Genomic DNA, 16,227 nt, shown 5'->3' on the forward strand with positions numbered 1-16,227 from the left:
AGTATATTGCAGAAGAAACACATTTCTGTAAGAATGAGTACGTCAGTGCTAACCTCGGACATTCCTTCCACTTGTTTTTGGTTGTCCACTTGTAAGAGGCCATTTTTAGCCGTCCGAGAGACTCGTATCTCGTGCCACTGGCCGAGGCTCACTGACTTCTCGCTTCTGATTCCAAAACAAAAATAGTTATTATTTACTGGAAATCACGGTGATCTTCTATAAACAGTAATAGAAATCAGGTCCACAAGAAAACGGTCATCATTTCTGGCCATCACCGAAGCCAGAAATGGTGAAATAGTAAACAGAGTATTTATAGCTAATCTGATGTAATACCAACTAATACAGTTATTCAAGTTTTAATAATATTATTTTGTATAGTCCCTCAACCTACAGGTATTAGATTTGAACGCAACAGTTACTTAAGGGTGTGATGTAGAACATCTAAGATATTTAGGTAAGTTAGACACCCAATGATCAACATGCACTAAGTCAACAAACACAAACGGTCGACATACAGATGTTTGACATCAGTTTTTTCCTGAATTTTGTATCAAATCTAGTATGTTTGGTAATATTAATAATTTTATTTATATAGCGCTCTTTCTCCAATAGGACTCAAGGCGCTTAACAGATAGAATGAATGTAATACAGTACAAGAACAATGAAGTACAGAAAAGCTTTTCATAAACAATACTTAAAGGAATTACGGAAATGCTTGAGTAAACAGGAAAGTCTTTGAAGGATTCTAGAGTGGGGGTCTCTCAAACTGTGCGGGGAAGTGAGTTCCATAGAGTCAGAGCCGCATGGCTAAAAGCTCAACGTCCGGATGAATTACAGGAGATTCTATGTACTGCTAACAGTCCTTCATCTACAGACCGCAGTAATCGGCTGGGACAGTATGGAATCAGAAGCTGCTTTAGGTACCTTGGGCCTTGGTCATGTAGGGCATCAGAATCAAGAATGTGAGGGTGGCAACCGTCACAAATCTGCCATTGAATGGAACAAACATTTTAATCAAATCTTGACCAATGATGGATACCAAATATCGGTCTCTGATGGTCATCTCTAGTGTGGTTGGAAATGGGCCAGTACAAGGTCTTTAATGTGTTTATGCAATTCATACAGCTATTCCAAAAAGTTTTCAAATTATTTTTTTTTTTTATATAAAATAGCTCACGGCTATCCCTTACCTTATAACTGCCGTTCCTGAACCGCAGTCAAACCTGAAAACCACATAGCCGCTGACCATGCCGATGGAGATGAAATCCTTACTGTCCGTGTCGTAGCTGTAGAGAATGACTCCGTCATCGGCATCCGGCCGGAATGTCATATCGAACTCCATGAAGGAGAGGTAATGATGCGGCTCAAAAGGCCACCTGGTCACAGCGTAGGAGCGCAGGGTCTCATTGAACTGCGGAATGGCCAGGATGAAAGCTTCAACACAGAAGGATAGATATGGGTTTAGAAAAGTGTGACAACAAACGTGCGCAACTAGACACAATGTGCAGCTAGTGTTGCCACCTTACGGTATAACATCTACAAATATCCAAAATGACAAAGCAGTATAGAAGAGATACAGGTGATTAGACACAAGAGCGCTCAAAGTGAAACCTTTAAGGGGTATTACAATCAAAACAATATCACCATTTGACTTGGAAGGTACTGCATAGATTCAATATGCACAGCTCACAATCTGCAATGATAACCACCTCTTCTCACAATTCAAGTGATGAAGGTGGAGACAGAAAAAAGCAAAATAGTGCAAATTATCTTCAGTTTAAAAGGAATTTACTATCAGTCCACACTTACAAATGTAGACGGTTAAAACAGCATGATATGGTATCACCACAAGGCAAACAGGGAACAGTCAAGGATTGAATTCAGCAGGAGCACTTATCAGTTCAACACCGAAGTCCGGAACTCCAGGGGGATGAGGCTACACCGCAATGACCGTCCGTCCGTCTAGTTCTTCTCCTTGGGATAGATGCCAGTAAACACTGTAAATGTGGACTGATATTAAATTCCTTTTAAACTGAAGATAATTTGCACTATTTTGCTTTTTTCTGTCTCCACCTTCATCACTTGAATTGTGAGAAGAGGTGGTTATCATTGCAGATTGTGAGCTGTGCATATTGAATCTATGCAGTACCTACCAAGTCAAAAGGTGATATTGTTTTGATTGTAATACCCCTTTAAAGGTTTCACTTTGAGCGCTCTTGTGTCTAATCACCTGTATCTCTTTTATACAGAAGGATAGATGTCAATTAAAACAAACAAAAAAAAAAAGGATTAAACTGCGATAATGTTCTTCAAATGTGAAATAAATTATAAGTGAGATTCCGGGATACATGCAGTCCATTTATTTTTAAAAGAATATCTACTTAAGAAGTATAAACAGGCGCAACTGATGAATATCAAATTCAATAATAATTTAATAATGAACACAGCTATAATGCTGCTCCCAGAACAGAAATTAATCTGAACCACAAAACACAAACTAAAAAATAGAGAGCGCACTGTACTGATCTAATTGTAAATTTATTCAATAAAAATATATATAACCCAATAACATACACATAAAAAATGATGATAATATAAAAAAAAATACAATTTATAATTCATTCAATAATTAATATTGGTCAACAGCATCAACTAAGTTAACCAATTAATCCAGTATGACGCAATCTGGGTGCCTCAAACCCACTTTAGCACATTAGAATCATCCATTAGAGTAAGTAATGTTCCAAATGACTTTCAAGGAAATTACTGAAAGTTTGTATCAATAATGGTGGAAGATAATTAAGTGTTCTTTGGTAAAAATAGCCTAAATGGCTGACAGCGATTAAATATGGTCTGCACAAAAGGAGATGTTATATTACCGGCTGATGATGTGATGCGGTGGTTTCGTAGTTGGGAGTGTCCGCTTCTACCGGCGTTACTCCGATGGAGGGGGAGCCGGTGCCGGGAGCAGACACTACGATGAAGCAGGAAATGGTATGGAGGACCCCGGACTTGCTAACAACCAGCGTAACTCAGATGGACAGGACATGGATGGACATCAGAAGATGAGGAAACCGTCAACACTTTATGGACAGAGAAACGCGTCAAGAGAGCTACCTTTTTGTGTCTGAGCGATCCACTAATCCTTTATCAACTCTAAATACAATTGGGACAGCCTCCCCTCCTTGCTTCTTTTTGAAAATATCTGCACGCACCACGGCACTTTAAAAAATAGACCTGCGGCGATCCTTCACGTACCAATACCGGCACCTGGACGGTGAGTGAAGTTATAAAGCAGAGAGAAACATCCCACGGCGGCTCCCAGCGTCGGCTCCGTGTCCATCTGAGTCACGCTGGTTGTTAGCAAGTCCGGGGTCCTCCATACCATTTTCTGCTTCATCGTAGTGTCTGCTCCCGGCACCGGCTCCCCCTCCATTGGAGTAACGCCGGTAGAAGCGGACACTCCAACTACAAAACCACTGCATCATATCATCAGCCGGTAATATAACATCTCCTTTTGTGCAGACCATATTCAATCGCTGTCAGCCATTTAGGATATTTTGACCAAAGAACACTTAATTATCTTCCACCATTATTGATACAAACTTTCAGTAATTTCCTTGAAAGTCATTTGGAACATTACTTACTCTAATGGATGATTCTAATGTGCTAAAGCGGGTTTGAGGCACCCAGATTGCCTCATATTGGATTAATTGGTTAACTTAGTGGATGCTGCTGACCAGTATTAATTATTGAATGAATTATAAATTTTAATTTTTTAAAATATTATTATCATTTTTTATGTGTATGTTATTGGGTTATATATATTGTTATTGAATAAATTTACAATTAGATCAGTACAGTGCGCTCTCTATTTTTTAGTTTGCATTTATTTTTAGCTACAGTAGGAATTTGTCTTTTCAGTCACACATTTATCTCCAAATAGTAATAAAAATAGTCAGAGGACACTAAGATATAGCTGAGTAAGTAAGTATGGGACTTGGTCAGTAATTCATTAAACCACTTCTAGAGCTATTGCATGATAAATATGGATGACCGGCGGTGGGGATGCCAGCGTTACCAATGCCAACATCTCAAAGGTGCGAATCATGACAGGGGTCAAGAAAGCATTCTTACATTCCCCCTCCAGCAAGCCCGGGCCTGGGTAATTAGTACCCGCTCCCCCCTCCTCTCTGCAGCGCTGACTCTGCTGCCTAGATCTACCCCCCCCCCCCCTCCCCATGCAGCCTAACCTTCCCTTCTAAGTGCCTAACCCAGTGGTTCCCAAACTGTGTGCCGTGGCACCCTGGGGTGCCTTGAGTGAGTTGCAGGGGTGCCTTGGGTTGGTGGCCCGTGACCAATTCAAATTATTTATGACCAATTTAATAGAAAAATTGTGGACGAACAGAAGTGAATCCTGTCCCTCACCCCATAACTGACCCTAAGGAAGAGCTCTAAATACATTTTAGTTAATTTAATATTTTTCAATTAGAAAGTTTTGGCCTAGGGGTGCCGTGAAAAAAATTCTGATACTCAGGGGTGCCGTGATTGAAAAAAGTTTGGGAACCACTGGCCTAACCATAACCCTCTCTCCCTGCTGCATGGGGAAGCACCTGAAATGTTCTCAGAATGTACCAGCTACCGGTTTCCATCCTTCTCGGGACTGGCCTGGTATGGTGCTCTCTTAGCAGATAATTACCTGGCTTAAACCATGGGGTTGAAGCTCGGGTTACCCCTTTTACTCTTGGGTGATGACCCGGATTGCCACTTCACACTTGGGTCTTCCAGTGACCCAGGTCTTCCGGTGATCAGTGGGTACTTACAGATGATCTCATCTCCAAGCACTACTGTCCCGGCCAATCAATTTCTTTTATATGTTACTCAGGTCATCTACCTTTCAGAGCTAAGCCGGGTCGAGCAGGGTCATAGACCTTGGTTTCTAAGCCAAGATAGAACATTTTCGACATAAGCCGGACCCAAGTTAATGCGCTGTAAGTTACCATTTTTATGTGCCCACCCTCGTTGTACTGTATCTGACATATGTCTCAGTGTGGGTTCTATAGGTCAATAGGCCGACACCAAAAGGTCAACATTCAATAGGTCAACACCTACAAAAGGATGACACTGATAAAATGTCATCATGCAATAGGATGACATTGACAAAGATTTGACACAAGTAAAACTTTGACATGACAATGGTGGACACATGAAAATGACGACATGGGGGTCCCCCCAGTTTTTTTGTGGCGACCTTTTCACCATGTTGACCAATTGCATATCAACCATTTGACTGTATACCTAGACACAGTAGACCAGGCATTCCCAACCACGGTCCTCAAGGCACACCAACAGTGCAGGTTTTGTAGATATCCAGGCTTGAGCACAGGTGACTTAATTAGTATCAGAGGGAGTCTGATTAAACCATCTGTGCTGAAGCCTGGATATCACTAAAACCTGCACTGTTGGTGTGCCTTGAGGACCGTGGTTGGGAATGCCTGCAGTAGACCTTTCAATCCACACCCCCCACAGAGAACAGAAATAAACAAAAATCAAGGACAATCAGCTCTGGTATGGGCTGATAACTTGCAACAGCTAAAAAGAACAATTTGAGAACATTCTACAAATAACTTAAAATAGTTGGAAGGGAAACGGGGAAATGTTCCAAGTGGCGAGAATGCGGGCGAATCTCCGCTGTGTATCCTCCCCCTCCAAACACACACACCATCTGTTTTATTAAATTGAGAAAGGTAAACATTTTAATTATTTTGGAGAACCACTTCATAAATGTAAATAGAAATGGGTATAAAACAATATATAAACATTTACTTAATAAAATAGTTTATATGAAGAGACAGGTCATGCATATCCTGGAAAGGAATCTGGACTCTGAATCTATGGGGGACATTCTGATCCAATCGCATTCCTGCGAGTTTGACCCCATTTGCCAATAACTTCGCGATTTGCATAGTCGCAGAGCCCTTCACAAACATCGGGCGGGGCAGACGGCGGTGGGGATCCCCCACGGGAATGCCCAGCGTTTTATGGGTGTCCCACGTGACTATGTCTGCCGGTGGGGGGGCTTCTGACGTCACAGTTCCCACTGACTTTTATTTGAGAAGCTAGACGATATCATTGGATGGTTGGCAGGGCAGTGCGCCGCGCCTCTGGTGCTTGGTAAGCTGCAAGCTTCACAGTTTACTGAGAAAACCAGAATGATGACCCCCTATGATTACAATGCTCTTCCCAGAAAACACAGAAGGGATGTACGGAAACTACAGAACTGGGAGTATCACATCAACGGCAGGGGAATTTGTGGGATTGTATGTTTTTTTTTTTTTTTAAAGAAATGTCTTTTTAAAGCCAAATTACTTTCTTGACCCAGAACATTGCAGATTATGTCAAACAAGCGCAGAAAGATACAAGTGCCACCACCCAGGGTGCAAGACCCAAGTTACAGCACAGAGGGTGCCCAGGCAAGCTTGTGGGCTGCCTGGAGGAATAAGGGGGAAGGGGTTGCCAAAGCAAAGTCATACATGCAAAAATGGGGAGATGTTTAAGCAACTCATTAGCAGATTGGAGGAACTTGAAAGGAGTGCAGGAGAGGTGGAAAATATTAAAAAGTGCAATACTAAAGGCAACGGACCTTTGTATCAAAAGGGTTAAGAAAAGTACCAGGAAAAGGAAGCCAGTGTGGTTTACTAAAGAGGTATCAACTAGTGTAAAAGCAAAAAAGATGGCCTTTAGGACATACAAGCAGACTCAAAATAATAATGACAATGAATTGTATCTTGCCAGACGCAAAGAGGCTAAGAAAGTGATCAGGCGTGCCAAGGCACAAGCTGAGGAGAAAATGGCTCAGTCAGTAGATAAAGGAAACAAAACTTTTGGTTCTTGTGTAGTTTCACGGCGCCAGCATGGCGCCATGCTACTTCCGGGTTGGGTACGCTCGCCAAACTATCTAAAATAAAGTAACTTAACTCCATGCCAACGTGGATAGTTCATACCCCCACTATCCACGTTGGCATGGAGTTGATTTTAGATAGCGCGGCAAGCGAAGTGAGCCCCGCAAGGAGACTCAGACGCTGGCGCCGTGAAACTACACAAGTGCCACTCTTTTTTTAAGTATATAAGTGAAAGGAGAAAATCAAATGGAGTAATAATAAGACTGCGAACAGACACTGAGAATTTGTTGGAGGGAGACAAGGCAATTGCAGATCATCTAAATAATTACTTTTGCTCCGTATTCACTGTAGAAGGAGAAGGGAAGGGACCACAGTTAAGTTGCAAGGACATTCATAAAAATAAGGTAGATGGAAGTACATTTACTAGGGAGAAAGTCCTAACAGAACTTTCAAGACTGAAAGTGGATAAATCAATGGGGCCAGACGGAGTGCATCCAAGGATACTAAAAGAACTAAAAGATGTGTTGGTAGCGCCATTAACAGATTTATTCAACCAGTCACTAGATACAGGTGCAGTTCCAGAGGACTGGAAAAGAGCAAATGTAGTTCCACTGCACAAAGGTGGAAGCAAAGAAGAAGCAAGTAACTACAGACCAGTGAGCCTTACATCACTAGTAGGGAAATTAATGGAAATACTATTAATAGAAAGAATAGTGGAATATCTTAAGTTAAACAACTTACAGGATCCAAAAAAGCATGGTTTTACTGCAGGGAGATCATGCCAAACAAGTCTCATTGACTTTTTTGACTCCGTGACCAAAATACTAGATGAAGGGGGGGCTGTAGATGTGGCATATCTAGACTTAAGGGAGGTTTTGCCAACAGCAACTGCTTTGTACACGCGACTTTATGCTAATGCCGTCCCAATGGATTTGCATTAGACGTACGCAAGCGCAGAATGTGAGTCTGAAAATGGGCAAAAGTACAACTGTGACAGATTATGCAGGCGCTGGTACCAACCCGCCTGCATCTGACTAGCCCTTCCCACTGTTACCTCTCAGGTTCCTGCCTCTCTCTGCATCCAAATTCATTCTACAAGTTCCAGAATGAATGTCCTGGATGCATTCCCTATCCAGCCCAGATGCATGCGCAGACTGAAAACTTTGGGGGTTATTCAGACCTGATCACTCAGATCACATGTCGTCAGCGCCTACCGCCAATTTCCAGCGACGGCTGGAGAAATCATTTGTTGGTGAGGGAGCGGCAATCAATGATTTCTCCTCCCTTCCTCCGCTCGACAGGGGGAAGGGGGAATTCAGCGGGGCAACAATTATCTGCTCTGGCCCTTGGTCTGATGACACAACAGCGCCCACCATTGAGTCACATCGTCTGGCTAGATTAGACATTGTAAACCTAACAGCAACAATACACTAAGAGGGACTTTAAAGCAATAATGAGGACAGATACAAATGTCAAGATACGATGAAACAAGGAACGTGTTGTTAAACCGGTCTTACCGTCCTCACAGTGCCTCCCCTGATATCCCATAGGGCAGAGACACATGTAGGAATCAGCAGACTTAGACGTACAGGTCCCCCCATTTATACAGGACGCCTCATCACAGACCCCAACACTGCAGTCACCTGTGTGAGGGGAAACAACATTTATGTAACACCGGGTAATCAGTCATTTTACTTTTCTGTTTTATTATTTAAACCGCTAAATAAATACAATTATTTACCAACATCGGCTCCGCTCAGAGCCTTCCCCAGCGGCCATTGTCTCATGTCCACATTCCTTCCGTTCACAGTCAGGGACTGGACGCAACCTTTGAATCCTCTGTTGGTCCCTGCTGATTTCACAAGCCAGTAAGCACTGGGTGCACCGCCCAGATAGAAGGGTGTCCGGAACGTGATCTTACTGTACTGCCCCTGGGAAGGCAAAACACAGACATTCGCCCTTGGTAATGAATTTTGTTGATGAATTTCCTTTGACAAATTTCTATCACATTCATTGTAGAATTGCGCGTGTGTAAAATCGCTGTCACTTTTTATTTCACCTGGGAGAATTCTTCAGTGATAATTACATTCATCTATGTGATTGTCTTTAGATGACAGGGGACAGACCTTGCGTGTCAGATAGCAAAGATGTTCCAACGATATTGTGCAATAGCAATTTCTATTCACTCACAATGTTGAGTCATTAAATAAAAGACAGTTATACGTGACCCACAAATGAGACCAGGTATGCAAACCAATTAAAATCATGCAACGCCATTAGTCAGACCCAGCAAGAGGAGAGTGAGCCAAGTTGAGGGTGTGGCTTTCTGGGGGTGTGGTTGTCAGGGGGCATGGCTAGGCCACACACGCCCCTAAAGAGGGCCCTGCCTGCACCTAAGATAATTATGCTCTCTTCATGGGCTGGCCACACTAAAATCAAGCAGGATTGATATAGCATTTACCTCCCCTGTATAATAGTTTTGTATATCTTACCGGTGATTGGCCAGACACAGCGGTTCCATTATCAATTGTGATCCATCCATTTAGGCCCTCTCTGTATAAGCTTACAGTGTGCCAAGTACCCGGTTTGATTTTACGGTCACTTGTAATGACTGCAGTGCCGGTGCCACAGTTATAACTGGAAAAAGACAATAAGAGCTGTGTACAGAATCTGTGGAAGTGTTAAATTAGCGCAATACACAAGTGACATATTTAGCAGTATTTGGACTCTAACATGGTTTGTACATGTGTTCTCCCAGCTAATGTACACAGAGCTGCACAGAAGCATTTCATTTCTATAGCAGAGGATAATGATTACAGAGGGAGAGGAGGATAATGGTTACAGCGGGAGAGGAGGATAATGATTACAGGGGGAGAGGAGGATAATGATTACAGCGGGAGATGAGGATAATGATTACAGGGGGAGAGGAGGATAATGATTACAGGGGGAGGAGGATAGTGATTACAGGGGGAGAGGAGGATAATGATTACAGGGGGAGAGGAGGATAATGATTACATGGGGAGAGGAGGATAATGATTACAGGGGGAGAGGAGGATAATGATTACAGGGGGAGAGGAGGATAATGGTTACAGCGGGAGAGGAGGATAATGATTACAGGGGGAGAGGAGGATAATGATTACAGGGAGAGAGGAGGATAATTATTACTGGGGGAGAGGAGGATAATTATTACTGGGGGAGAGGAGGATAATGATTACAGGGAGAGGAGGATAACGATTACAGGGGGAGAGGAGGATAATGATTACAGGGGGAGAGGAGGATAATGATTACAGGGGGAGAGGAGGATAATGATTACAGGGGGAGAGGAGGATAATTATTACTGGGGGAGAGGAGGATAATTATTACTGGGGGAGAGGAAGATAATGATTACAGGGGGAGAGGAGGATAATGATTACAGCGGGAGATGAGGATAATGATTACAGGGGGAGGAGGATAGTGATTACAGGGGGAGAGGAGGATAATGGTTACAGGGGGAGAGGAGGATAATTATTACTGGGGGAGAGGAAGATAATGATTACAGAGGGAGAGGAGGATAATGATTACAGGGGGAGAGGAGGATAATGATTACAGGGGGAAAGGAGGATAATGATTACAGGGGGAGAGGAGGATAATGATTACAGCGGGAGATGAGGATAATGATTACAGGGGGAGGAGGATAGTGATTACAGGGGGAGAGGAGGATAATGGTTACAGGGCGAGAGGAGGATAATTATTACTGGGGGAGAGGAAGATAATGATTACAGAGGGAGAGGAGGATAATGATTACAGGGGGAGAGGAGGATAATGATTACAGGGGGAAAGGAGGATAATGATTACAGGGGGAGAGGAGGATAGTGATTACAGGGGGAGAGGAGGATAATGATTACATGGGGGGAGGATAGTGATTACAGGAGGAGAGGAAGATAATGATTACAGGGGGAGAGGAGGATAATGATTACAGGGGGATAGGAGGATAATGATTACAGGGGGAGAATGGGATAATGGTCACAGGGAGAGAGGAGGATAATGATTACAGTTGGAGAAGAAGATAATGATTACAGGGGGAGAGGAGGATAATGGATTACAGTTGGAGAGGAGGATAATGATTACAGGGGGAGAGGAGGATAATGATTACATGGGGATAGGAGGATAATGATTACAGGGAGAGAGGAGGATAATGATTACAGGGGGAGAGGAGGATAATGATTACAGTTGGAGAGGAGGATAATGATTACAGGGGGAGAGGAGGATAATGATTACAGGGAGAGAGGAGGATAATGATTACAGGGGGAGAGGAGGATAATGATTACAGTTGGAGAGGAGGATAATGATTACAGGGGGAGAGGAGGATAATGATTACAGGGGGAGAGGAGGATAATGATTACAGGGAGAGAGGAGGATAATGATTACAGTTGGAGAGGAGGATAATGATTATGGGGGGAGAGGAGGATAATGATTACAGGGGGAGATGAGGATAATGATTACAGGGGGAGAGGAGGATAATGATTACAGTTGGAGAGGAGGATAATGATTACAGGGGGAGAATGTGATAATGATTATGGGTGCTGGATGGGGTCCTGACAGTCGGGATCCCGACAGTCAATTACCCGACGTCGGGATCCCGACTGTTAAAACACCGTTATGCTCCCTCGTGGGGGTCCACAACCCCATAGAGGGAGAATAGAATAGGTGGCTTGCGTAGCAAGCCAATGTGCCCGCAGCGCGGGGCTTTGTTGCGCTTGCCATGCTGTCGGAGTCCGGCCAGTTGGGATCCCGACGTTGGGCTAATGACTGTCGGGATCAGCACAGATCCTAACTACGAAGCACAAGACTAACAGTATAGCATAAGACTAACAGTATAGCATAAGACTAACAGTATAGCATAAGACTAACAGAACAAGACTGCATAGGACTCCCAGCACAGTATCCCAGGGACTCACAGCACAGCACATGTCTAAAAGCAAATCACCTCAAGCACAGGACCTAAAGAACAGGATTCACGGCAAAGGCCTCAAGAGTCCCAGTACAATGCTTCACAGCACAGGACTCTCAGGACTGTTTCACAGCACAGGACTCACAGCACAGTGCAGGACTCACAGCACAGGATTCACAGTACAGGACTAAAGTCCAATACATAATGGATGATTTTGAGCTGAAAGCCGCCCACTGTGTACAACCTGGCTATGTTCAGTGAGAGCTGGCTCCCGCATCATTGCCGGCCCTCGCTCATCTGCAGGTATTACCAGCAGGCAGATGGGAGACATGGTGGATGGCTTTCCATAGCGTCCCTGCCATCCCCAGGAAAATCGCCGGCCAGGGGGAAAATCTCTCAGTGTGTATGCACCTTTACAGAACAGGCCTCAGGAGTTACAGGACTCGCAGCACAGGGCCCACATCACAGAGGGAGATAAGGTGAGGTGACTGAGACATTACATTGCAATGTAATTTAATTACAATTAGATTTAGTACATACTCGTTTCCCTGACAGAACTGAATTGCAGCAATAATATATTTCACGCCTGACTAAAAGAAGCAAGTGACCTGAATAGGGAATTCTATTTTCCCTGGAACTCAGGGCCTTATTCTAGTTCACTCTTTCTGACAAAATCCTTCTTAGATGGACAAAACCATGTGCACTGCAGGGGGTAGATGTAACATGTGCAGAGAGAATTTGATTTGGGTGAGTTATTTTGTTTCTGTGCAGGGTAAATACTGGCTGCTTTATTTCTACACTGCAATATAGATCTCACTTTGAAGTAAAACCCCACCCAAATTCAATTTTCTCTGTACATGTTACATTTGCCCCCCCTGCAGTGCACATGGTTTTGTCCGTCTAAGAAGGATTTTGTCAGAAAGAGTGAACTAGAATAACCCCATTAGGACTGTAGGCAAATCCATCCAACTATAACTTCTGTATTTCTCCCCTCTAGATTATTGTTTTATAACTGCCAATACTATTTTTCTCAATCCTGTCTAAGGTGCCTATTTATGAACATATGTTATTTTCTTTATCACTTCAATCCAATCACTTCAATCCAACATAAAGTTATTATGTCATCTGTGTCATCTAAACAATACGGAGAACTATCTAGAACATTGGGCCTTATTCTGATCGGTGCGGCCGGATCAGATTATGCGGCCAGGACCATGCGTGCGAAACCCCGCCTTCCATACGGATCGCCAACTCCGTCCGTACGCTGTAAGAAGCTGGCCGAACAAACCGCACGTGTATTTCACACGGAATACGCCTCCTCCATCTAAGGGAACCTCCCCCATCATTCGATGGTCACAGACCATCGAATGCAGGACCGAGTGCTCCACCAGCTCCCGCAACCTCAGACCACACAGACATTTTTCCGTGCAAAAGCAGGGATCTGGGCGGGCAGCTGACATCCGGCGATGTCATATGTCCTCCCCCTACACGTGCGTCACGGCCGCATTACCATACGTACGCCCAGCGTTTTCATGGGAACTCCCATGAAACGCGGGGCGTATGCATATGGTAATGAGCCCAAATAGCCCTTCACGCCCCTCTCCACCCCCTGTTCGGAGTGTTCACATATCATGCGGGATTTGGCCGTACGCCCCGCTCGCACATGCGCAGAGACGCCTCTGCACATGCGCAGACACAAAACATCGGCGGCCCGAACGCACGCGGATATATCCGCACCGACCAGAATAAGGGCCTTTACTCTGAAAGCCAATGCATGTGTGTTACTAAGAGCTCAGTGCAAGGAAAAAGAAGGAGAAGAAGTTATTATTATTATTGTTATTATTATTATTACTAGTTAAATGCCCTTCCGAAGGACAGCTTCTGCAATGTACTTTCACTTTGAGCTGTGACAGTTTTTACTTTTAGTTTGAGTTGTGGCCGTTTTTAGTCCACAAACTCTCCACCCCACCTCTCCATATCTATCAAGTTTAAAACAGATCAGTGTCCCTGCAAAAATTGCTTTTACTTTGATCCATCGAGTGGCCCCTAGTGGTCACTGGCAGTACTTCACCTCAAAGAGGTGAGGAGAAGTTAGCCTTTTATATATATTAGTAGAAACAGTAGTAGTCGTAGTAGTATTGTTAGCATTGGTATTATTTTAAAACATGGCCAAATACTAAAATATTAGATTTGGTGGTTTGTGATCTGCGTACAACACACTTAATTAAACCATGCATGACACACTGTGCCGGGGCGATGACAGATTTGTCTCCCGGTTGTGGAGTGTCCTTTACAAGAACAACTGTCACTAAGAAACAAATGATGGCATTTAATCTAAGTAATATGAATATGTCACCATTTATGGTGCATGCACAGATGCGTACAGCCCTCCGCTTGTCTGACAACTTGTGATTAATGAACCACTTGTGTTGGTAACAGAGGACGGATTCATTGTCATAAAAAAAACTTACCGGAACTGAACGCTCCTGCGAATTAACGCCAGGGACATGAAATCTCCTCGCCCGTACTCATTTTCACCGCAGTAGAGAAGCAAGCCATCGTCACCTTCAGCCTGACACAAACACATCAACATAAGGGGCGGCCAAGTATAGACTCAAACACGTTCTAGGTTACAAGTACAGACACTTACCCTGAATTCAACGGTGATCTGAAACGTCTGGTAGGAATTTTTCAGTGGTTCAAATGTCATGTAGGAATGGCCATAAAACTGGGGATATTGTACGCTAATGTCTAAAACAAAGGGAACATTTTGTAAGAAATACTTTCGGGGTGTCTACTCCTCCTAACCGCTATACACACACTTAAACTGAATGGGGTTTGAAACGCCAATAGTCCGGTCCGTTAAGCTACGGCTGGACCAAGGGCTAATAAATGCCATTCTACAGCCTGACTGCCTAACAGCCCAAATCAGTGACTGACAGGAAAGTTTTAACATGGGGTCAATCCTATTAACCCCTGAAGGGTGTGAGTTACCGTTCGAGTGCCGTTTTCACGCTGAAAATGGCACCCAAATTAAGTCTATAGGCCCATACACACTGGGCGACTTTGCGCTGAAAGTCGTGCAAAACACCCTGTTTGAGCAGTTTTCAGCTCAAAGCCGCCCAGTGTGTATGCCCCGGTGATGAGCGGTGAGCGCTGCTGCAGGTGAGCGGCTTTGCATAGCACTGCGCTTTTCAGCAAATTCAGCATGCCGTAAAGTGCGCCCGGTGTCGTGGTGATACCCACTCGGCGAATTATCCGCACACATTGGGGTTAATAGGATCGACCCCATGGTTTGCTGCTTGAGCAATCCTATCCTTGTTTTCTATACAATTAATTGCTATTGTGAGAACATTATGAAATGCTATGAGGTCTGAATACACATACGACGTTCATTGGTTAATAACAGTGGTCGTACTATTACTCTATTATAGAAAGTCGATGGAATGAAGCATTGATTAGGACATGTAGTAAACGCTAGGGGGAAGGTCAGCTGCCTGCTTTGTGTGTAGTTGTGAGCAGTCCTCCATTAAAGCACATTGATTTGTTCATATGCACATGATACACGAGGTACCGGCGCCAGCCCGGTGAGGTCAGGCGGACTGCAGTATGAACATCTCAGCTACACTTAATTCCGATGACTTTCCCGGCCAATCTCTGGGGCCGTTAGCAGAAAGGGTTTTTTTCCGTTTGGTTCTGCCAGAATCTGCCTACGAGAGGACATTGATATTTACATTTCTTCATCTGTTTTAGATATTTACAATAACAGACGGTAACATTACATTATAAAGTGACTTTGCTGATCTAGGGAAGATTTACTAAAGTGTAGACCACATGTTTTTTGTTTAGTTTTTGTGTGTGTGATTTTTTTTTTTTAAACCTTGAGATTTACTGAAGTTTAAACCACATTTCTATATATTACCATATATAGATTTGAAAGAACAATCCTGTTTTTCACAAATGGAAAGCATAAAAACTGTACAACGTATTAAGATGCTGTTTGCTGCTTAGAATAGATCAGGCATGGTGAAACTGTGCCCCCCCCCCCCCCCCAGCTGTTGTGAAACTACACATCCCAGCATGCCTTGCCATAGTTTTAGCATTCCCTAATAGCAAAACTGTGACAAGGCATGATGGGACTTGTAGTTTCACAGCAGCTGGAGGGCCATAGTTTGGCCATGCCTGGAATAGATGATAACAGACTAGGCTTGAGGCTACAGTATATAAGAATCCAGTTTTTTTGCTCATTGGTTGAGCAGCTTTTGTTACTACGAAGATTAGATATTCTGGTTTGTGGTGTCAATCATTAATTTTGAGCTAACTGCGGGCTCAGGGGCTGTGATTTGTTTCAGGGGTATTTAAGGGGGTACTGCTCATGTGGACAACCACTTGGTT

At 43.7% G+C, this 16,227-nt stretch overlaps 1 protein-coding gene across 2 annotated transcripts in view; it reads right to left on the reverse strand.

Annotated features, from left to right (window-relative positions):
• EGFLAM (EGF like, fibronectin type III and laminin G domains) overlaps positions 1–16,227 on the reverse strand; it is a 133,709-nt gene that overhangs the window by 23,674 nt on the left and 93,808 nt on the right. For both annotated transcript variants that reach the window (XM_083154560.1, XM_083154552.1), the window contains exons 10-16: positions 14,483–14,583; positions 14,304–14,404; positions 9,395–9,539; positions 8,644–8,833; positions 8,420–8,545; positions 1,191–1,434; positions 54–165 (exon numbers count right to left, since the gene is read on the reverse strand). In XM_083154560.1, the coding sequence (XP_083010686.1) occupies positions 54–165; positions 1,191–1,434; positions 8,420–8,545; positions 8,644–8,833; positions 9,395–9,539; positions 14,304–14,404; positions 14,483–14,583 (1,019 nt within the window). The remainder of the gene's footprint in view (positions 1–53; positions 166–1,190; positions 1,435–8,419; positions 8,546–8,643; positions 8,834–9,394; positions 9,540–14,303; positions 14,405–14,482; positions 14,584–16,227) is intronic.

This window comes from Crinia signifera, chromosome 1, assembly GCF_055691185.1.
Source record: "Crinia signifera chromosome 1, ASM5569118v1, whole genome shotgun sequence".
In the NCBI taxonomy this organism is placed as follows: domain Eukaryota; kingdom Metazoa; phylum Chordata; class Amphibia; order Anura; family Myobatrachidae; genus Crinia; species Crinia signifera.